This window comes from Strix uralensis, chromosome 1 (assembly GCF_047716275.1).
Source record: "Strix uralensis isolate ZFMK-TIS-50842 chromosome 1, bStrUra1, whole genome shotgun sequence".
Taxonomy (NCBI): Eukaryota; Metazoa; Chordata; class Aves; order Strigiformes; family Strigidae; genus Strix; species Strix uralensis.
In genome coordinates, this window is record NC_133972.1 from 107,390,453 (window position 1) to 107,414,800 (window position 24,348).

A 24,348-nucleotide genomic window follows, 5' to 3' on the forward strand; every position below is an offset into this window, starting at 1 on the left:
ACTGACCAGACCAACTACAGCAGTCCTTGCAGTGGTCAATTACTTTTGTTTTATTTTGACAGACTTTGACTAAAACCATGAGATGGTTGGGTTTAGTCTCAATCTGTCAAACATTCAACTAAAAAAGCCCTTAAAATATGTAGTTAATGATAATGGCATACCTGAAGTCCTATGTTCCAGTTAAAAATATGGGCATGAGAAAATGTCATCATTATTATCATTATTATTTGACCAAATTATTGATCAAATTGTATTATCTTCTACCAGACAGTTCCAATGAGTTCAATGGGGAAATTTCAATGGGAAATGAAATAGGAAAGATTTTTCACAATGATGCCATTTACATATATTCACACACATACCATAGTCAGAAATATACCAAATTCTCTGTCCATGTCAACAACATCACCATCAGTGAAAATGAACTGACGTTTCTTATTTTTCTTACACTGAAGTACGATATATATCTGCTGAGCAGCTACTGATAAAACTGGAAGTTCAATGCGGTTAAATTCATCAAAGCAACCCCATGCACCTGACTGGGCTAAACCTAAAAACAGCAAAGAGAAAAATATTATGTTAAAATATCAGATCAAACAATAATAATTTATGTATAAAATATAGCATATTCTATACAACTTAAAGTAACATGGGAAGAATAGAGAGCATGAATGCAGAGTAAAATGAGAAGTAAAAACTCAGAATAAATTGGGCTGTGCATTAATGACACCCAGAAAAAGAATTACCCCTTGAAGAAACAAACTCCTTTACAAAGAATCCTACAATTTTATAGCAACCATAAGGCAGAAAGTGTTCAGTAATACTGTATATAGCACCTAGTAGCATAAACATCCATATACATGGAAACTCATCTATGCGTCAGGTGAAATTGTCAAAGGTGAGATTGAGAGACATCTACCTAAATGAAAAGCACAGAATCAAATCAGAAATCACTACATTTGTGACAGAAACATTGTAGCATTTTATAACAATTAATTCATAGGTCAAAAATTGTTGGAGAATAGCATCCTGCTGTTCAAGAGAGAGGAATCTGATGTCACGGTTACAACTGTTATTTGGAACTGGCCATGGAGTTCTAGACAGACATTAGTATCCATAAACATCATGGATGTCTTTTGGGAGAGTCAAGTACTCTTTCTTCTGTATCATGTTAACAGGATTGAAATACAAGAGTCTACAGTGGCAGCTTTCCAGAGCAGTAGTAGGAAAGCTACATAATCCCTTGCTATTCCATGTTCTTTTCACAAGATACAAAGGCTAGTAAGTCTACACAGGAACTTCATGGATGCCATCTCTTCCATTCACAAAGCCCACACTGGACTAGTATTTTCTATTGCCTGGGTCCAGCAAGAACCTGGATCAGTACTTTAACTGGTGCTACAAACAAATATTCAGAGTTGTTTAACTCACTTCACTGGACTAGTGGAGCTCAGCTTGTCTTAAGCCATTTGAAGGCAGTGCTAAATGTGGAAATAAAGCACATGTCCAAGAAAAGGCATTTGTGTGTTTGCAATGTTGAACAGCTATGCCCAGAGCCGCGCCCCCCCCCCCCCCCCCCCCCCCAATCCCTATACTTTATATGGTAATGTCTATTAGCACTGGTAAAATAAATCAAGGGGTGGTTTATGTGTAATGCTGATCCCTTAAGACACTTAAGCTAATGGAAGAGAAAGTACTCAAAAATCAATACTATTAATACATACTTTTTCACTTTGTTTTGTTTTCTCTTTCACGTTTTCCCTTCTCTTGTCTTTGCTCTGGTGTGTTCTGCTCATATTATCCTTCTTCCCTTCCCTCTACTATTCCTTCTCTGATCTTCTCTTGCTCTTTAAGATGTTCCTCTAGGAGCTCTCATCTTACTCCAAACCCCCTTGAGGCCCCTTTTATGTTTCTTCTCTGCCCCTCTTCTACTCTGTCCCATCTTCTACTGTGATATCATAGCCAAATCAATACTTGTCAGTTATTGCAGATAGCAAAAAATGAAAAAAAAAAAAAAAAAGTGAAAATAATTCTTACGTTCATTTTTTACCATTTTTCATGCCCATTAACCACTTCTTTTAATATTGTTTCACTGACTGGTCTTTTTTACCCATGCAATTTTGGAAGAATGCTTCAGCAAAATTAGTGGAGTCACACCAGATCAAAACCAGTGGTAGTACAGCCAAAATTGGCTCCTTAAGGTTTGATTCAGCCAGGGCAATACTGCAGTTCTCACATAAAATTCAGTTCAATTCCATATGCAGGGTAATCTTTTTCCTAAACTACTTCTAACTAATTTCTGTGATATTATAAGGAAAAACATACTCCTAAAGAAAATAGTTTGAAGAGAATAAAAAGTCACGTGGACTTAATTACAAAATTTAAAAGCAAATGGAATATATACAAATACCACAATGTCACCATGAAGCAAACATTAAACTAAGTCTATAGACTTACTTGAACATACTTAACATACTTAAACATGAAAGACTCAATCTTATTGTCTTTAAAAACAAATGAAGAATGTTCCTTGACTTCATTGGTGTGGCAGCAAGTCCTTTAGCTAATGTTGTCCCTCTTCTATGAGGAATATCAGGGCCCTGGATGCACCAATAGGCCTTAATCGCCCTGACCAGCCTTAACTGGGGCTTCTATCCATACTCTGCTTCCAGTCCAGGAGCTTCATTTCAGCTCAGGCAGATCTGAGCTATGTTGTATGTAGGTTTGGGCACAGCCCTATCTCCTGTTATCCTGACTTGCTGACTGAACTTCCTCAAGGACCCCAGAACTATCCACAGTTTTACCTCCAGCCCTGTCTCTTGCTGTTTCTGACTGAACTTCCTAGATGGACCCAGCCTGTTATTCCACCTTGTCTGATGGTCACTGGACAGCTGATGAAAACAAGCTGTCACCAACCTGCCCTGCTCAGGCACTGTGGGACTGTGCCATGGTCAGTGAAGTCACTGTCCTTGCCTGTGTGATGATCACCCTGGGCTCCTGGTTTGTCTTCCGTCATGGAGCTGACCCATTCTTGCTGCTCTCTGATAAAAAATTCTTGCAGAGATTTTTCAAATACATTTGTCCCCTTTTGTTACATGTATTATATGACTATTAGAATCCATTCTAAAAAAAAAAAAAAGTGTTCTTTCTTCTTTGTTTATTGAACATCAATATCTACTCTTTGAGATGCAACAAGGAAAAGCCCTAAAGCTGGATATCCTTTAACAAAGAAACTTTGTTCCGTATAATATTGTCTATTACAGTTACTATCTGTATATTAAAGGGTTTTGAAATTACTTTCTGTATAGAATGGTGAGGTTCAGTTCTAACCAGACAATGTTTCCTTGGGAAAGGAAAAAAAATCACTTGTTCTGTAATGCCACCTGCTGCACAGAGTTAGGAAACCTGACTCTCAGGCAAGGCCAATATCCCACAGCTTTGAATAAATTTAGTTCTTGCAAAATCATTTCATTCTGTGGTGTTTAAAAGGAAAAAGGAAAGAAAATACACACATACGTATACACCCACACACACACAAGCAAAAGCACAGCAAGCAAACTGTCAACTGCAAAACAGCTTAGACACAATGTAATTTTGTTGTGCACTGTCATACTGTGCATTAATTTCTGTCCCCACACAGAACATATTCTGGTAATTAAATACAGAAATGGAGTAAATGCAGAAGATAAAGGACAGAACTAAAGAGATCTTTATGTCTAAGAAATGTGACAAACCCCCCACCCCAATCAGTAGAGATATCCTACAGACCTGGTCCTCATGTGATGCAAGAATCACACAGCATAGCTACACCTGCCTCAGAAAGACTTCAAAATGCATCTCTGCAATGCAGTGCCATGTCCCTTTCATGTCAGTGACCCTGTGACAGATACATAGACAGCTGGGTGACCTGACCCTTGAACACTACATTGTGGCCACAGTCCCCAGCGCAGGTACTAGGGCCACACACACAAAGAAGGTATGTTGCACACTACCCTTGTCCTGCCAGGTGACCCAACAGGCCAGGTGGTAATACCCTATGTGCTCTTCTGCATGGGGAGGTCTGGCTAAAATAGTGTGACAGTGAAGTAATTAGTCGTGACAAAGCAGCTATAAAGTCTCTTTTGTATTGAAAAGACACATCTATTTTACACAGGGGTAGAACTATAGTGACATAATTCAAAGTAAATTTCACTAAAACAGAACTCTGTCTAGCCAAAGTGCAGCCCAGAAGCAGTAAGCTACAAGGTACTCGTTGATCCTGAAAGAATTTACAGAGCTCCATACTTGTTTATTCAGCTTCTGAATTAAGATAAATATCAAATCTTACATTAAATATTGCATTAAATATCAAATCACAAAAAGGTACCTCAGATAAGACTGGAATTGTTTGACTGACTACAGAAAACAGAACCAAAGCAAACACGACTTTTACACTCATCTACAGACAACCACAGACAAAAGGTTTGCTAAAGAGTATTCACCAACACTTTTCACTAACAGTGATGAAGTACCCCTGATTTGCTCTTCCTGGGCAATTTTAACACTGAATTTGATATAATAGAAAACTTCAAAATTCCCCTTCTCACTTCCTTCCCTGGTGCTTTCATGGGTTACCTCTGGTCCAATTCAGATGACCAGTTATATCTGAATCTACTTTTTGGTTCAAATTTCAAAACCAAAACAATCAAAGATGAAAGTCCAGGCCTTGGACATCTTGACTAGACCATCTGCCTGTGAATAGCTGGAGTTGCACAGGAAGACAAAAGAGACAGGAAGGCAGAGAAACAGGGAGACAGAACCTCAGCTCTGAGCCAACCAGGAGAATTTTAAATTATAATTTTATAGTATACAATAGATTGTTATCTTATTTATATTATATTATATTTTCCTATTTCTTTATTCTGAAGATCAAATATTGTCCTTACAGAAAAAATCTGGAAACATGGTGGCAGACATGACAACACTAACTCCACACTTCCTTTTTGTTCTCACTGCTAAATCTGCTAGTACCCGATAACTTGACCTACAGCACCAGATGAAGTGAAAAGTTTGGAAGAGGAAACATTGGTGATGGAGTACAAAGCCTATCACAGACATGGGGAATTCTGAATAATTTCTCAAATGTGTGCACTAAAATATGTAGTGTGTTTCACGAGAACTTTCTTATCAGTCTGCATGAAAATGCTTTTACACCTGTGAAGAACTATCCTTCTTTTCCATTAAAGATCTCATAGGCATTAAAGAATCTTTCTCTAAACTCACTTTGCTCCTACTATTAAACCAAAAAGAGCTTATTTCCTTCCCTAACTTCAGTATATCCACTCTTCAAGGAATACCAGATATCTTGAGACATTTTAACATAAAAATTGTGATTCCAAGTCAGGCTCTTCCAGGTTGTGAAAATAAGTCCAAAGCAACTGGTGCCCTTCACAAATAAAAACATCAATGACTTACGTAAGAACAGAATTTTACATTTCTTCCCAGACACACAACAGTCTGATGAATGCTGAAAAAATATCACCCTATTCAGGCTCTATTCAGCTGGATGTATTATCTAATTCCCAGGCAAATTCTCTGAGAAGTAAGCCACCATCCCACTAGCAAATTGACTGAGGTAATCAGTCACAGGCATCATGGTCGTCTGACCAACAATCTGTTGAGCTCTATAAGCATCTTTTCTAACTCACATTGAACACCAGCATGCCATTACATGAGGCAGCCAGATAACAAGGACACATTACACAGTATTACTTAGCTTTTGTTGCATATGATGACAATACTACATGGAAAATGGTCAGCTTATAGAAAAAAAAACAGACAAAGAAAGCTGAACCCTAAAACTTGGCTCATGTTCTTAGACACAGAAATTGTGTTCAGTTTTACTTAAAAAAGGCAGTGACAAGCTGCAGTTATCACTATTGCCTCAATCTGAAATGAGAAAGGATGTTACCAAAGCACTCAGGATAAGAAGGCAGAAACAAAGCAAGGATACAGAGTCTAGATGTCTGAACTGACACAAGTCACAAACAGTGTAATACAAAGGAGTCAGGAAAAAAAGATGGTAACATAAAGAGATACAAACATGCTCACAGAAGAAGCAGAGAGGAAAAAGACAAGAGCTTGGTGAGATCAAAGACAAACCCACTCCAAGGAGAAACAAAGGCTGACATCTCCCCTCCGGACAGATGACTGCAGGTACAGCAGAGACCAGTAGATGACTGCACCTTGGCGTTATGAGCATATTCATATTTAGTCACACAGCAAGCTGGTCCCAGCCCTCTTCTGTTTTTTACCAATGAGTAAAATAAACTTGGGACACTAAAAGTCTGCATGCATGATAAAAGACATGCAACTAAAAGTTGGCCCAAAGATCTGGGCATTACAAGAGGTGCTTTGAGAAACTTGTGACCTTGACTGAAGGTATTCACATGCAGCTAGTTCAGTTTCTATCTTAGAAATGATCCTCAGTTTGTTTGGTATTATATAAATGAGCAGCTTTCCATAGCTCCTGGTCATTGGGTAACTAATTTCTCTCTTGATATGCGAATATCTGGCCTTTACCTCAGGTAAGGACTACAATAACACAGTATATTCAGCACAGAAGTCATCAGCTTCTACAAAAGTTTAACCCACATTCCAGTGTGATTTAATGGGATACTATGAAACCTGTCTTCTGCTCTCACTGCTCATGGGAGCAATGAGCCAGTTTCAGCCTTCTCCTAGGCGTGAACGCCTGCACGCATCTAAAAAGACCAAAGCTAAAGCTAAAAGACGAGCTAAAAGACTGACTAATGCTTTACATGAAGACTACGATCAAACTTTCGATTCTTGTGGCACTAGCAGAATTTTAGCTAGAAGAGTGGCTATTCATGGGACCTGTTCAGGACTGGGATTAAACTCTCACAAGAGCTAAGGACTAGCTCTATGATTCACTGCTTTAGTATTTACTACACTACCTCAGATTCCTGGTATGGAAATAATGGGGCTGCTCTAGCAGGAGGCACTTCATCCTCTCTTTTTGTAGCAGTGTCTCCTTGACTGTTTTCTTCAGCTATCTTGCTGGCCCCTTACTGCAGCTCCAATTAGGAAAATCCTCAGTGGGAGGGAAGGCAACAGACATGAGCATGCCTCAGAGAGAGAGAGAAGCTAACAGACACCGGTGCCTTTTCAAAGCTCAGTGTATCTCTTCTGTCATGGCTCATGGCTCAGAGGAATAGGGAATGGAGGCTGGCTGAGGCAAAGAAAGCAAGAATGGAAATGTTTCTTTCATAACTATTTTCATGTTCTTATAAATGCACTAATGTGTTTGATTAGTGAGAAGCATGGCATTCTGCAGAATGCACAAACAGCTATAAAACTTCTGAGTCATGATTAGAAAAACTTGCCAAACTGGTTAAATCATTTTTTTCCCTTCTTTCCCTGCTCTAATTCTTCCTATTTCCCTCTTTTTGATATGGCCATTAAAGTTAACAAGATAGAGGCCTAAAAATACATGTAAAAGAACAAAAGGATTAGGAGGAAAGAGTCTAGTGAAGTCAGTACAAGTACTGCTTTTAACTCAGTTCTTCCTCAGTATGTATTGTTGGTCGTCTTGATCTAATTCAACCACAAACAAAGCTAGTAAGACCACAGAAGAGATAAGAGAGAAATATGAAAATCTTTTCACAATTAATACAAAATCACCTTAATCCAAACCTGGCATAGCTTTCAGGCTTTCTGTTCCTATTAGAAAAGCTTAATTGGAAACTCTCAAACTCTTGAATAAGAAGTCAAAGACAAAAGTTACTCTTATTAAAATCCTGGCCAGCTTTGCTGGCTTCTTAATTAAAACTAGAAATGATCTCCAGGTTATATTTTAACCTTCAGGTGATATCACAACAGTGAAAATTATGTTTATGATACCTTGTGTTAGATTTAAGAGCCCATCACTCACAGAAAATGGTGGCATTCTGTAGTCTCTGGTCCATCTAACCCATAGCAGTGATATATGAGAAAACAGACATAATGTAGTCCAGAGATACTGGATCACTTGGTCACTGTTTGCAAAACTGACTTCAAAACTCTGCTTGTCATGAAAAGTTACCAGAGTTTGACCACTGTCTCATCTTCCTGTTTCAAAAAATTTCTAGAGTTTGAAGTAAGACACTGCACCACTTTGCATGTTACCCTGCCTTGCACAACATCGTTGAGCTTTCTATTTGTTTGACTTGCCTGATACAAAAATGGCAAGGGAGGATAAATACCACCCCCCGCCCCCCCTTGCGATGGGTGGGATAGAGGCATAAAGAAAATCAGCTGAAAGATTAAAAGGGAAAAGGAAAAGAAGACATACATAGGAAACACCTGCCAAGAATATTTAAAAAAAAAAAAAAAAAAAAAGACTGGAAAGCATGCAGGCAGAAAATAGGAAAAAAAAAAGGAGAAGTAATCAAATAACAGGAGAAGTTGATAAGTGTCTGGAAATAAGAGGAAACAGAGAAGAAAATACCTTATCATTGCTAGCTCATTAGTGAAGAGACAAAAATTTATGACTCTAAAATGAACAAAGCAGATTATTTCTTACCTTTATAGATACGGCCAAGTCCTCTGTAGTCCATTTGGTCTGAACAATTGAAAACAACAACATACTTTCCCAGGCATTTGCCCATGTCTTTAGTTGTTTCTGTTTTCCCTGTCCCTGCAGGTCCTGCTGGTGCACCACCCATACTCATGCCCAAGGCCTGTGCCAAAGTGATGTAACACCTAAAGACAGAACAGAGAGTTCTATTAATCTTTTTCTACTAATAATTACTTGAAGTCCATTCATGTAACCACAGAAGTTGTATTATATAGAGCTGGGGAAGGGGGCAGAAATGGGTGTGCTTCTGTGTGGCAAGTCCTCACCACCCCCTTTTCACACTGCGAAGCCAAGTGGTACCACCTTTGCTCCACCTGCAGAAGAGTATGCATCCAGCACAGCAATGACTGCAACAGTCCAGGAGATGCACAGGCCAGTTCTAAATGCTGAATACTAAAATACTGTAGCATTGTGATTTTCTCACACGACTCACACGCCCTCCCTCTGTGGAGTCATTCTGCAGCACCCAGACACACTAGGTTTCTGCCTTTTTTCCCATCCTCCTACTCTCACCCCACAGCACACAAGATGAGCTCTCTGATCTGGCCCATAGGAAGGCACAGAGACTGGAAACAGCTCTTGCTCTTGCCATTTCCCTACCAGCATGCCAAACCAGAGCAGTGCTGCTCTTTGAGTTCCAGGAGGAGAATGGACAACAGGGAAGATTGTAATGGGCGATGCAGAAAGAAGAGGAGGGATCCATGAATCCTAGGACCATCTTCTGCTTCAACCTCCATCCTGGGTTGACATGCTCAGTTTTAAATCTCAGCCTCCCCAGATGGTGTGGAGACTACTGAAGGGTGTAGAAAGACTATTGTTCTAACCTACAACATTCCAAAGTTCCAGTAAGCCCATTTTAACACTGTGAAACTCACTAGCTTTACGATATAGCTGGAGAGAGAGAGCAGGCACTGAAAAAACCCAAATGACACCAGCTAGTATTACTTCCTATAAAATAATACAGTACTCATTCTAATATAATAGCAGTAATAATGCTTTATCACCTTATTACTCAGTAATCAGTTAACAGGCACTCAGTTAACACTCCTAACAATTCTGCTACTGAAAATGAGGTAAGGACAAACTGTATACATATTGCAAGTCCTAAACAGAACTTACATTTCATTTTTTATATCTGCCATGACATGGTCTGTATCTGACATGATGTTTAGGAGCACTCAATTTCAGTCCCATTATCTTAATGTAATGTACTACAGCCAGTGTGTATTTATCATGTGCTTTGGGAATCTTTCTGAACACAAAATCATTAGCCAAACAGCACTTGACTCCAAGTTGATTAATGGAAAGCAAAGATATCATTACCTGAAAATTGTCAGAAGCTCATACAAGTCCATATAGCAATATTAAAATTGAAAAAGCCTATAAGGGGAATAAAATCTCTTCTTATGCAACACTGCTCAGATACATAAGTTTCTCATGCCAACACTAGAAAACATCTCTGCTTCAAACACTCTCTCAATATATGACAGTGGATAGCCACCAATCCCTGCAGCTCTGTTTGGCTTTTCTAGGTTTGCCCAAAGACAGATACCTCTTTGATAATGTCACCCTCGGCCAGTTCCTAACCGATTAGGTCCATTTTAATTCTGTGAACAAATTTTGAATGACAATTTTCTTGATACTGTCTCTCCTGGTGGGCAAAAATACTGTCTGCATGGTAGTGCTGCCATACCCACTAATCAACTGCTGCAAACAGATCTCTATCTAGCATAGGAATAGCAGAGTACATAACAGAATTTGAAAGATGTGTGTTACATATTAAAAGCCAAGTATCCAAACATAGGGGTTTGGCTCTTAAATAGCTCACTGGGCATAATTTCGGTTCAGAAATCGGCAAAAGTCTGAAATTTCACTAGTAAATAAAATCTAGCAGCACAGCGAGTGCAAAGACAATTCCAACATTAATTCAATGGCCTGGAGTCATTCTTCACACAACAAATGATTGAACAAGCTCTGGCATAGCAAATACATCTGCCTCTTGCCTAGCTGAAGCACTACCAAGTACTTTAGGAAAATACGTATCTAATGGAGTTTGTACTGTGCTGTGTAACTAACTCCAGCAATAAAAAGTTCTCCTTGTTTTGCCCTCAGAGCTTTTTCGTGTTTGTAGTCCTGTAATTCTCCATAGGCCTTGCTTAAAATCATATTGACACTAGTTATTCAGTGCTATGTCCTGATTTACTGCTTTTTCCTCTAGGGTGACTTCAAATGAATCACTTGCTGTAATCCCAAATTCTCATGCAACTACTAGGTTATTGAAAGAAGCAATATATTGTTTTTTAGATCCACTCTGTTTAGGCTGGTGAAGTGTATGGCGTTCAGGTATATTTATTGTGAGCACAAGTAAGTTTTTCAATGCCTACCACAGCACATATAGCTCAAGCAAACACTCAGAATTCAAGACCCCTCCCTAGGGATGTCTGCTTTCACTAGCTGAATATATAAGCACTGGCCTCTGCTGTTCACCAGCGATATTGCAGCATTATAGTGAAACCAAAGAATTCTGACTCATGATAAATTAAAGGAATTAAGTCAAAGGAATTAAGTCCTAGCTCCAGTACCATGCACTGCGTTCTTTTTATAAGTACCTGTCAGTTAAGGGAGTTATAACAAGCCTGTCTGTACACCCTAAGTATTCATTGCAGTAGGTGAACTCTACATCAGTGATTTGGATAATGCATTTATCCAAGTCTTCAAGAAAATAAAATCGAGACTGTTTTTGCCATTCAAAATCAGACGGAGATTTAATATTCATATGGACCTATAATGGAAAAGAAAAATCATTAATACAGAAACACCATAACAAATTAATCTTAAATTCTGTACAGAAAAAAAGTCCACTATGCATAAATTCAAGAGCTGAAAGAACGAGCGCAGAATTTGTCAGGAGTCAAGACATCCAGAATTATCTTCTCAAACCTGTTTATGGCATGCTCTGATCCTTTTGACCACTTTGATTTTCCTCTGAATGGTGTACAGAGATTATGAATTGTGTTTTACAGAGATATTGAAGAACAATGATGGAAAACTTCATAAAACACTAACTAACAACACAGTTTACACAGCATGGTATCTAGTGCCATTACTCACAGAAATTCTAAATTGTGAACAATGCTTGAATATGTTGTATGCATGTCTACGTGTTTATTTGGGCTGTATTTTTCAGTATGAACTTGCCACACACATATTTAGATTTGTGGCAGATTAGCAGATTAATAGATCTTGATTCATTATTTTTGATACTTGATCACAAAACCACTGGCCTCTTACGAAATATGTAGTCCTGGTTATCGGCCTTGCAGACATGGTTTAAGGTGAAAAGGAGGTTCTGGATTCTCAGTCTCTTCCCTCTACTTTCTCTCAATCACGAAGGGACGTGTTTAGCAGGGAATAGAACATTTTGAGAGAAAGGGATAATATTACATGTACCAATTAAGAATCCTTTCCCCAGTTTTGGACTTGCCCCTGATTTTTTATTTCACATACAGACCCTTTAAATTTAACCAATCTTCTGTGATTAAATTTTATTATGACATTAAATTAATTGATAATGAAATGTCAAATTAAGAAAATAATTATGAAAATAAGTTTAAAATTACAGGCAGAGGATAAAACCATGCCTATCTTAGAAGCTGGCAGTTTTCTTTCTAACTTTCAGTATTTTTCATTATGATTTTCTATTTTTCTTTACACGTGTACTTAATTTTTATCTTTCTAACATATATGTATAAATTAAACAATGCAGTATTGAATTATTGACCTTTGCATCATGCAAGCTTTTTGAAAATTATTTTACTTTCATTTTTATAATTATAGTTTCATATGCAGCATTCTTATCTAAAGAAAGTCTGATGCAACTCAATTATAAAAAAACTGGTTATTGTTGCTAACCTTTTCAAATATATGGAGCCTCACTGCTTTAACCTTTGAATAACCGTTACCTTAAATCAACACATAGACTAGGCTGGAAATCACATGATTGATAGCAATTCTAAAGGGACTTTTTTTCCATTTACATTTCAATTAAATAATGTATTAGATTTTCAATTTGAGAGAATAGTTTAACTTTAAAAGTTAAACTCTTTTGCTCACAGTGAATTGGTGCATGATGGATGTCAACAACCATTTTAAAAACTGAAGTCTGAACCTATGAACATACCTATATATAACTCACCCCTTTCTCTGCATGACATCTATATGAAATTAAACTAAATCTGATATGCTCTATCACAGCACTAATGTCAGAGCTACTGAAAGAGAATAGATTGTAAGATTTGTTTATACTTTTTTCATTACAGAAAGTCCCTTAAAGGTTTTCAAAAACTTACCAAATCATCAAAGATGTCCTTCTGGTGCACATGAATGGTTATTAAAGTTTCATATTTTGTGCGCTCCATTCTTGTCAGATTGTGTGTTGTCATGTCAATCAAATCATTTAAAAGTTCCAAAAACTTCTGATTTGTTCTGTGCATTACCTTTTCCACATAGCAAGAACAGCCATATTAATACAAATATCATTTTTTCTTCCAATATTTAGAATAAAAAATAAAAAACACCTGCAAACATACGGGCCCATGACATTGGTGATCTGCTTTGTATTTATTAGGTTTGGAATCCTAAATTTGGATTTGCAGTCTGCACTCCATGCACGCATTCTTAGCCCAACAGAATACAATAAGGTTATATCTAGGTGAACAGCTCATATCATCAGCTTTTATTCCAAGACTGTTGCTCCTTCTACTATACATTACATCTTCATCTGATTGCAACTCTGCATATTTTCAGAACCATCAGTCTCTGGTTTTGGGTATTGAATATCAGCACAAGTAGTATTTACTCTTTAGAGGGAACAGGAACCTGGAGACCTATCACATCCTGTAACCAGAGGAGGGGGAAGATGTAGTGTAATTTTAGATGCCAATGCTAAAATAATAGTTTCTTTTGTGGCACCAGATTCTGTTACAAAATTCCACAAAATGCAATACTGACTATACAATACCGACTTATGTAAACAGCATCAGCCTCTGTCAGTGATGGTACACAACAAATTATAAAGCGCTGAGGTTTCAGAAAGGGCAGCTCCTGTTCCAAATGCATGAGAGAACAATCATACTAGCTTTCTGTAAATATATGCAAAGCTTAAAACTCACAGTTTGATGAGAAGAAAGTCCTAAAAACACTACAAAGCTAACGGAGAACTGAACAACCTCCCCGCTCCCAAACACACAGTTCATCCCCAAAAAATGAAAGTTGTTTTCTAGTTAATGCAAAAGAGTCTTTGCATCTAGTTAGTATATGAACCGGGGTGGACTAAAAGCAGGTCTATGCCCTTTTTAAACTTTGTACAATGTAGAAAATGTAGTGCTAAGTGATCTTCTCCATAGTCTAGAGTCTCTGTTTTCATTCAGATCGAAGTACAGCATGGTACCATTCCCCTGCATTTACTTTTATGGTAGGATGGTGTTATTAGTTCTTAGTCCAATCTCACTGTATATTCTTGATTAATGGTAATTTGCAACTCTATAGTTCACATTCTCTCCTTTCTCCTTCATAGATTCAGTGTTAGTAATAACACCTTAGTGTTAACAGTATTTTCTCTGTGTGTTTGAGATTAAAACAGCAACTGCTCAAATGGCTTATGTTCTTTCCCTAAAAAAAGAGCTCATCAGCTGAAGAATCTAATACACTCCGTTACAGCAGACCAATGCCCATGAAGCACAGTTATTTCCCCAAATTTTGGGACCTCTTATTTCTTTCCAAATTTGATTTTGGGGAGGTAATAGGATAGTATACCTAATATTCCCAAACTGAGAAATTGTCCCTTCCTGAGATGGCTGCGCTGACAGAACAATGGAGAAAACCACAGGATTAGGAACAATTCTAAAGCACATGCTGGAGTATGATGAGGAAGTGTGACCTCTTAACACATTTTGTATCATTCTGTTTTCCTGTTAGTTTATTTGTTATTCTGGTTCCTTAACTAGTATTTTGTGCTTTTTCCTGCATGATACTTTGAACTTTTCACAATACGCACTGTTCCAAACAATGCTTTTAATTAATCCCCAAAGATTCATTAAATACTACCTTTTTGTCTGTTTTGGTACTGTTCAGTGCATTCTCTGCATCTCTGGTCCAGATCATTTGAATTCCCAGAAGTCCTATTTGTGCAGGAAACATTGCCTGAAAGTCATACAGCTTAAATCCTGAATCGTTAATGGCCACTGATGCCTGTCTAATGATGGTGTGGATTGTTTTCCTAATCCCATTCAGCAGCTGACCTAACCAGAATTCCACATTGCCCTGAAATAAACAAGAAAGTACTTTTAAAGAATTAGTTTATGAATAATTCACAAGGAGAAAAAGCCCCATGAGGCTTGTTTCCCAGTTCTTCACACTCCCATTTCCCTCTTTGTTATTCTCTAAAAGATTCCTCTCCTCCTTCTGCTCCACTGCCCTTCTAGAGATATGTGATGGATTTGACACTTCACATCAGTACTGCTGAAAAAACAGGTAAAGTAATTGTTACAGAATGACACAAATGTCCTGTACTTTCTGTCTGTTGCTCTTGCTGTTCACATTGGAAGGTTTTAATTCAGCTAGTCAAATAATGGCATGATATGATTCTGTCGGTCTCTAAAACATAAATCTACTTTAAATCAAGTCATCAAAACCTGCAATATATACTTCCATTACCTGAGCTAAAACTGGTTCAGTAATATTGACCTGTTCTCCTTCTTGAGACTCAAACAATAAAATCTGGTCGTAGTTTTTTTCATGAAATCCCACTCTGTTAACATTGTCAAACAAACTTAATAAATGTGCCTACAAAAGAATCAGAAAAAAAAAAGCTCCATGAAGTGATCTGATATGGCATTCTTACTTTGCCTTTAAATCCTGTATTACAAGATTCTATATATCTTTCCATAAGTGAAAGAAATTCTCTCAACTAATTAAGGAAATCCCCCATGGACCTCACTTGCTAATATTGACCGTAAGAACATTATTGCCTTATTACTTGTACCTGAATAGTGTGGGAATCAGATGCTTGACCAAGAATTTCCAGAAGAGCAGGGTCAGATACAAAAAAAAATCTTGGAAAAATTAACCGTTTTTTTTCCAAATACCCAGTCAGTGATTTCTGGCAGATTTCCAGTTGTTCCAGCAAATGTGGTAACAACTGTGTCAAAGTCTCATCTCCAACACAGCACTGCACGATGTTTGATGTTTCATGGGCTCTCTGCATAATTCTCTGCCATGATTTATCAATGTTCTGAAATCTTCTGGCTTCCTGGGGTACATGAAAAACACATTAGCTCTTCCTCATGCTTGTAAAATTCTAAAAATTAAAGAATTCCATGAGACAAGGTAACAGTTTAATATTTCCCTTGCTGTTCAAGTCTTCTTTGCAGGACTCATGTATGAATATTTATAGGCATGCTTATGATGATCACTGCTTATAGTGACCAGAGTTCAAATTACAAGAGTCCAATAGGACAGCTGTAGAAATGTCTACTTCATGTTGGACATGAAAATTGTCCATATAAAAGTGTTCCAACACACACCAGAAAACTCAAACAGCAGCCTTCTCAGAAATGACAGTCTTCCTAACAGCAATACACAATGTCATGCAATGTCTGCTCCACACACGTTATGAGGAGTAAGCTGTTAGTAGTAATATTTGACAAATAAAACTGGTATGAATAGTCTGAAGCTGCTGCACTTGTATTGTAGGTGAAGGTAAGGTATTAGAGGTGAATTCTCAAATACTGGGAGCTGGAGAGTAAATATTTTTCTATACTGGGTATACTGACTTTTAAAACTCTTTCTTCACCTACAACAAATGAAATGTTAACGAGATCATAAATTATCCGAGAGCTAGAAGATATCTCAGTAGACCATCCAAAGCCATTTGCCTGTCACAAGACAGGATCATACACACGATGCTCAATGCTTGAGATTCAGAAGCCTCTCCAGGCAATCTTTGCTCTGGTGACTGTTTTAATATACAAGCTTAATCTTTCTTGTGTGTACACCAATTACTTCTCATCATATTCATAGATACAGAGAACACATTGTTTTCTTCCTGTTGAGAGCAATCCTTATTTTTTTTAAACTGACCACGTCTTCTCTTCAGTTTTTCCTCTCCTTCAAGCCAAACAAGCCTAGTTTGTTGAATGTTTCCTTGTGCATCATCCTTCCTGGATAGTTCCTCATTCTTATCACCCTCTTCTACACACTCTCAAATTTGTCTGTGTGTTTTTTTGGCCAAAACCAGGTACAATATTCTAGTTATTGGTTATTGCTGTTTATGCATTCCACTTTTCTGCCTGCATTTTACACACCAGCAATCTAAAACTCATTTTCTGATAGTACTATGAGAGACGATGCCAAAAGCCTATCAAGATACATAGCAGCTACTGGGTTTCCTCTATCCACAAAGCTTGTTGCCCACTCTAAAAATAAATTAGATTTGTTTGACAGGTTTTGCTCCTAACAAATGCACACTGACTGTTACTCATCTCCTTATTAACTTCCAGATGCTTACAGACAGTTATTTGTTGCAGTATTCATCCAGGAATTGCAATTAAGCCCACTCATATATCATTACTCCTCCACCAAGCTGTTCCTTCTCCTCCTTCTTTAAAGATAGTTACCACATTTGCTTTTTACCAGAATACTGGTTCATACTTGTAAAAAAGTAGCTTTAGCAGCTATCAAATGCCTCAGCTGTGCTGCAGCGTTTGTTCATCTGCAAAAACTGGGTATTGATTTTCTGATAAGCATTAGCAATATGAACATATCTCACAAACTAAACCAAAAAGTATTGTTATCTTAGATAACAGTTAAGAAAGCTTTCCTTAACTTACAAAGATTAGTGTTAGTTTTGGAAATTGTAGGCCTTTAATTATAAAAGATGTGGCCTGAAATAAATTCATGTTTAATAATTTCCCAGTAATCATGGTTTTGTTAAGTTACAGCACTGGTTGATCTAGTGCTACTAAACTGTGGTGTGTTAGAACTATAGGAAAGCCTCTCAGCAGGAGACATAACAGAGAGGATGACTTATTCTGGCATTTCTCTCCTGAAAGAAGTCTGATCATTCCTTAACTCTTTTGCAGCTGCTATCATGGAAGGTCATAATTGCCTTTTGAAGAGGTTGCAATAGTTCACACAGATTAGCACGCATGCAACTGCCCAAGGCTTGCAGCATCTCTCTGTGGGACAATATTATATGATATTACACAGCGAGTACAGAATTCATACAGAAAATCTGTCATTCTATTATCACATAACTTAGAGCCTATAAACATGTGCACACAGGAGGAAAGGGATGTTTGCATGTATGGCAAAAGTGATAAGTCAGTTTTGTACCATTAAATAGTCCTGAGCCCTGATTCACTAATATTGCAAACTGACAGGAACATTTGAGCCTGAATTACAAACAATCCTGTTCCTGTTGGCTTGACCAAGTTCTAAGCAATTCAACCGGACAGATCCCAGATTGGCAAAGCTGCTTCTAAACTGCCTATGCCCAGCCCACAAATATGCATTATATGCATTGGCGAGTAAACTCTGTGATGTGGTTAATCTCTTGGTACAACACATTGTCCTTAACATACTGTTATCATAAATCAACATACCTGAGGTAGTTGTTTTGCAATATCTCCACCAACAAACACAGCTTCAAGGTAAATCCAGAGGTTTTGCACAGTAATCCAGTTTTCAATTATCTCTGCAGTATTGGTCAACTTCTGAACCCACTGTTGTATAGTGGACTTAAATGGTGCATTATACCTGTAGGAACATGAGTTAAAGGGGAAAAGAACCTAATGATCATTGTTACTTTTGGGTTTGATTAGATTTACACAATATGTGCATTTATTAAGTTTTGTACCTGTTGCTCATGAGCGACCCCAATATCATGAGGCTGTCTTCCACCAAGGCTACTTTCTCCAGTATATCTGATCCTTTCAGAAGGAGCTCTCCTCGAGTTTTGAATTGGCCAAAACTGAAAGCATGAGTACTCCATTCACTGATGACATGTTTCAATTTTGCTTCAATGTCCTTTTCTTTAACAGCACTGATGCAGATATCCTGTGTAAAGCTAAACTAGTAAATTACATTCTTCCAAGGCTAATATAATGCACACTTATAAAGACAATTAAAATTCATTGGCTAGATCCAGACTTCAGCGCAAATTCTAACTAATGAAAATATACATTGAAACACCTTAAAAATTATTATATTACAAACTAGATTATATTATACTATTACTTGTAACAGGAATATTTTATGGGCTATACTCTGTCTTCACTACTACTAGCACCTTAAACTTTTGAAAATTCACTGACTTGGTGAATCTGCAGGCAAAATTTGCCTCTCTGTATGTATTAAAATTTGAAGTCAAATATACCTACTGAGGGGTTTAAGGAAAATACGCATTACCAATCAAACCAATAAACAGTCCAAGAATAGAGCATACATGGACAACATGACTGCCTGCTACTTCTTGAAGACAGTGAGGACAGAACTGTCATAAAATTGGTTACTGCATCAGAGAGAAAAGGAGCCGCTACTCAGATTGGACCCCGAATTCAGGTTCAGGAGTATATTGGATTCTATCATAGATTTAAAGTCTTTCCTTGAGTGTAAGCTGTAACTCTGAACCTTTCACATGGATTAAATTCTTGTCTGGAAATTGAGTACAGCAGAGGTTTGATTTCATGTTTGTCTTAGAAGTGTTTCTTTGTGGAACAAGACAAATCAGGTCACTACTCTAGAGAGACCACAGATTTAGCTAAGTAACAACAGAACTGAAGTTAGAAACTGTTGGGGTTTTCCTTCTGTGTTTTTAGCTATACTTTGTTCTTGCAAAAGGTAATGAGCATAAAGCTAATGTACTTGCTAGATAACTACTGTCCCTAAAATGGAGACAGCAATAGCTTTGTAGCTTGTGCACATTACATAAGCCTTCTCATCTCTCTGTGCTCTTGTAAAGAGTCACTTCTGAAATATAAAAGAACCTTGTTCTCCTTTAATCCTCCACTTCTACTATGTTCCAAGGATTTTGAACACTTAACAGGATCAGACTTACATCAACTATTTTTTTCCCTCTGGTAAGACATTTAGAAGGAAGAAAAAAATTATAAGTAGGCAGGCACTAAACCAGAAGCATGACAGAATCACACTACTCTTAAGACAACAGAATTCCTTCTACGGAAGGATTAGTGTAATACCATCTATCCATTTAATCCTTTTCCAGAATACAAAGGAAGTAAACTAACCATCACTGCTAATACCAGCTACCAAACTCCATTCTTCAAAAGAATTCTCCTACTAAAGCCAAATTTTTTAATGTTACAAAGCTGACTAGAAACAGGATTTCAAAAGCACAGAGCCCCAGATCACAAGTTATTCATTAGAAACAAACAGAAAAGTACATGTACCTCAATATCTTCTTTATATTTTAACAAAGAGGCATCCATTATGTTTTTCAAAGAGAAATTTTCAGAGTCAACATCAAAGTGATGTCCAGTTACTTGTGCAATTCTTTCCCAGTGTCGTGACATCATTGCCTAGAAAAGTTCATAGGAATTAGGGAAGATTTTTTTTAATTGTATTATTTTTAGGACTAGAATGATCACATAGTTTTGCACTGCATCTGTTAAACAAATAGAAGAGCCTTGATTTCCATTCCATTGAAAGCACTAATAGTTCTTCTAATCACGTTATGAAGTCTTTTGTTTTAGTTTTCTGTAACTAAGCGTAACTAGATTTTGGCCATAAATATAGCTGCTTTTATCTATAAAAAATAATTATGGAAAGCATCTTATAATCATACAACATAGTCTTCAATAGAGGTTTTCAAGTGAATCTTATCTCCAAATTATTATGTTGAACATACTTTGTTTGACATCATTTCAAGCAAAGGGCAGCTCTCTGTGAAGTCATCAATTTTTTTTTTTAGGTCTTGAAAAGCTTGCCATTCCTTCAATGCTTTTGGTAGCTTGCGGATTCTTTAAAAAAGCAGAAAAAAGAAGAAATATTTTATTCTTAATAATCACAACCCACCATTTAATGGTACAATATATTCTCATTTTTCAACCAGTGCACCGGTAGACTGTAAATAAAAATCCAGTTGCAAGCCGGTAACATAATATACAGCTGACTGAAGGCATGAAACACTGCTAAAGACAGTAAAAATCACACTAGAATGGTTTGGTTTCTGTTACAGTTTAAATTAAAGGAGGTTTCATGTGCAAATCCATGTCTGAACTTAAACTTTTGCAGTGTCATTTTTTTATTAAAAATTTGAAAATGCACCCAATTTTGTAAAGGATTAAACAACATATACTTTTTCAAGCAAAATAAAGTATATCCTAAACAAAAACTGACCTGCTTTCAAACAGAAAAATACTTCTGTTTCAACCAAACAACTCCTGTTTTATGCCTAGTTTCTATGAAAGATATTTAAAGAAAAATCTTCTTTTATGCACAATTTCAAGATAAAAAAAAATTTTAAATGAAGAACCTCTTGTACTGTGAATTGTCACAGCTCCACTTGCTTCTAACAAGTCATGCCAATTTTCATCTGCCAAAGCTATGGACCAAAGACTGACAGTAGTTGTACAGCTCAATGGCAGAAGCAAAAAGCCACATAAAACCAATCCGTACTGAAAAATTCCTTCAAAGAAATTCTCCATTTTTCACAGCTCAAAGTCAGACAGATCTGTCACACAATGCTGGAGCATGTGTGAATTCTTCACTGCTTGCTGGTAAGAGGTAGATGAACATATGCATACTGTCATAGCACTAAAATAACCACTGTAGTCTTTCATCTTGAATCCAGCAATAGATAGTATTAAATGTGCTAGAGAAAAGCATTGCAGAATGGAAAATTATACTCTGCCATGTATCAATAAGGCTTTAAGAAGCAGTTTCTAGCTACTGCTATGCTGAGGCACAAGTAACGTTCTTACAAACTTTGTCTTAGGCTTGCAATTGGAAACAGGATCTCTTAGCTTGGTAATGAAAAGTGATTTTTTTTTAAGACAGATACCTTTTTTCTTTGTCTTGGTCTCAGTAATATCTTCTAACAGCAAGTTCCATGAGTTACACACTATGTTAGAAAACTACTCCATTGATTAGGTTTAAATTTCCTTCTTAAATTTAATGGACATCCTCTTTACACTATATTACAGTAAAACATAAAGGGAAATTTCTCTCTAGTTGCTATTATAGACTTCTATAATGCTCCCTACCACATGCATTTTCTCTAAATATTTATCCTTTTAATTTCCTTATAAATTTATTTATTTTCACCTACAGTTATTTTTGTGATTCTTCTTTTCACGATTCTAGGTTTTCTATTATATTACTATTTTTAAAAGGGGTAGCAAAAAAGAACATTACAGTAAAAAACTATGCATATCTTTACAATTACACTAAAACTCTAATTGCATTTCCAGTATTCCTGCTCCTTTCAAAACACAGCACACCATCTTAGTTATTTTTGTGGATACTCTCCTGTACACTATTTAAATTTCTCCAGCTTTAAAGAGAATATCTTGATGCAATAATGCTAGCAAGCCTGCCAAAGGAAGGATAGTACTGGGTTAGATATCTATTACAAAAAAATATTTACTGCCTATTGGTGTAAGGTGACCATCAAATATAGCTCTACACTTGAGAGGAAAAAAAAAAGTTACGTGTGAAGTAAAAAGAGAAACATAACTTTCAAAACTGTTGCCACACAATGGCTTCCTTCAGAGTTCCAGAAGGAAGCATGAAGAGAGTCCTACCAACCTGTAAAATATAATTAACTATATAAAAAATGATGATGCAGATTCCAGAATTCTACTGAAATGAGATCAAGACTCATATATATTGTCTAAATGCAAAGTATATATATTTCACATACATTAGTTTTTACTATTATTATTAAAATAAACATGGGGTTTTTTTTCAAATTGATGACTAGAAGACAGTCAGCTCAGTTTTTCCAGAAAAAGAAGAAAATCTCCATCCCGCTCCTTCAGTGTGTCCTTCAGTGTGAAATGGACCCTGCTAAAATGGTGACACAGTCGAAATACCGTATGACTAAAAAACCTGAGCACAAGTAACTTCTCCTGTGCTATTCAAAGATTTGAGATGAGATTAAAAACGCAGATTTGATCTCAATCTCTTGAATAATACCAAAATTTAAGTAAAGTCTGTCTCGGGCCACATTGCAGAATCCAAAATCAAACACTGCTCAGAACTACTGGTGAAGCAAAGAGTCACATACACTGGCTGTTCCAGAAGAGCAGCTGTGCAGAAGAGAAAGCTCTTTACATTGAGTATGAACTTGTCTTGACAGACTCACTGAGAAAGTGAGCCGCTGTGTAAAGAGGTGAAGAAAATGTTTATACAGAAATAATAAAAGAAGAAAGAAAACAGAGAGACAGTTCACATCTTTTTTTCCAATACATATACACAGGATAAAAATATTGCACATTTATTTTCAAACTTTTGCATGTAATTTTGTTCTTATTCATATTCTGTAATTCCCATTAAGAGTAAAACACAGGCTGGTACAGATAACTACTGTAAAGGAATGGATGCACAGCGTACTTAAGACCTGCATATAGACTCTCCACTTTTGCATGTAACAAAATTCCCCTTTTCTATCAATTCTGTCCATACTCCATTGCCAGGAATCAGAATTCAAAGCAAGCTGGCAAAGGGGAAACAATCCAAATCCTATTGGTTCATGAGCCCCTGCCACTGTGAGAAGTAACAAGCTGGGTCAGGGAAGTCTTACAGATCCAGCCATGGCTGTTGAGAAACCAAAGCTGCATCATTACCAACATAGTAGAAGAATTCCTCTGATTTCAGCAAAGCATGGTTTCACCTAATAGTTATTTTGCATGTAATGTGGAAAACATTCTTCCTCTCAAATCTCATAACTAACCCCTCAAAGTTTAGTGTGGCTACCCACCTTTGTTGAAACAATTTCCATCTGTACAAATGCACAGAAACAGACAATAACATCAAAATTTTGGCTTACATCACATATTATCAGAGGAGATAATATGCGAAGATCAGCTATGAAGGTTATTTATACTTACAACCCCCTGCCACAGGTTTATGCACATTATTCATTAAATAAGCTACAACCTACCTTGTCGGTATACCCCAACAAGGCTAAAGTGACTCCCATGCCAAACTAAGTAAGGTCACCCGCTAGCTGCATATTGCACCACAGTCTGCAACTAGCGCAGCTGTGCTGAGCACTTGAGCAAGCCTGAGCTTGAAATAAACCAACAGATTTTTGCTCCTCAGGGCAATTTTCACAAGATAATTAACACAGAAAGCTGAGAAATAAAAAATTTATGCATTTCAACAAATAATAACTTACCTGTTTTGAAAATCCAGAAGTTCATTGTTAATTTTTTCAATATTTAAATCATTCCAAAGTATTTCATTGTATCCATCAATATTAGAAGTAACTGAATTATAAAGACTGTAAAGTTTCTGAAGCAATGAAAGCTCACGTTTAATTTTGTGCAGTTCGGGATACTCTGTTTCAAATATTAAAAAAAGAAATTTATGTATGTTAATTAGGTACAACTATATTCATGAACACAAAAATCCATGTATTTCTAAAACTAGTACTTAATAAATGTCTGAAATCAGACTTATGGTCTTTTAGCTAGTGTCTAGTAAGA

General features: G+C 36.9%; 1 protein-coding gene across 1 annotated transcript in view; it reads right to left on the bottom strand.

The window, feature by feature from the left end:
* Window positions 1-24,348, bottom strand: part of LOC141946479 (dynein axonemal heavy chain 5-like) — a 166,861-nt gene that overhangs the window by 98,294 nt on the left and 44,219 nt on the right. Inside the window, exons 31-42 of the mRNA XM_074876324.1 lie at window positions 24,039-24,201; window positions 20,544-20,655; window positions 20,086-20,214; window positions 18,534-18,733; window positions 18,280-18,433; window positions 15,660-15,926; window positions 15,332-15,460; window positions 14,723-14,938; window positions 12,967-13,113; window positions 11,227-11,399; window positions 8,564-8,742; window positions 363-550 (exon numbers count right to left, since the gene is read on the bottom strand). Coding sequence (XP_074732425.1) covers window positions 363-550; window positions 8,564-8,742; window positions 11,227-11,399; window positions 12,967-13,113; window positions 14,723-14,938; window positions 15,332-15,460; window positions 15,660-15,926; window positions 18,280-18,433; window positions 18,534-18,733; window positions 20,086-20,214; window positions 20,544-20,655; window positions 24,039-24,201 — 2,057 coding nt within the window. The remainder of the gene's footprint in view (window positions 1-362; window positions 551-8,563; window positions 8,743-11,226; window positions 11,400-12,966; window positions 13,114-14,722; window positions 14,939-15,331; window positions 15,461-15,659; window positions 15,927-18,279; window positions 18,434-18,533; window positions 18,734-20,085; window positions 20,215-20,543; window positions 20,656-24,038; window positions 24,202-24,348) is intronic.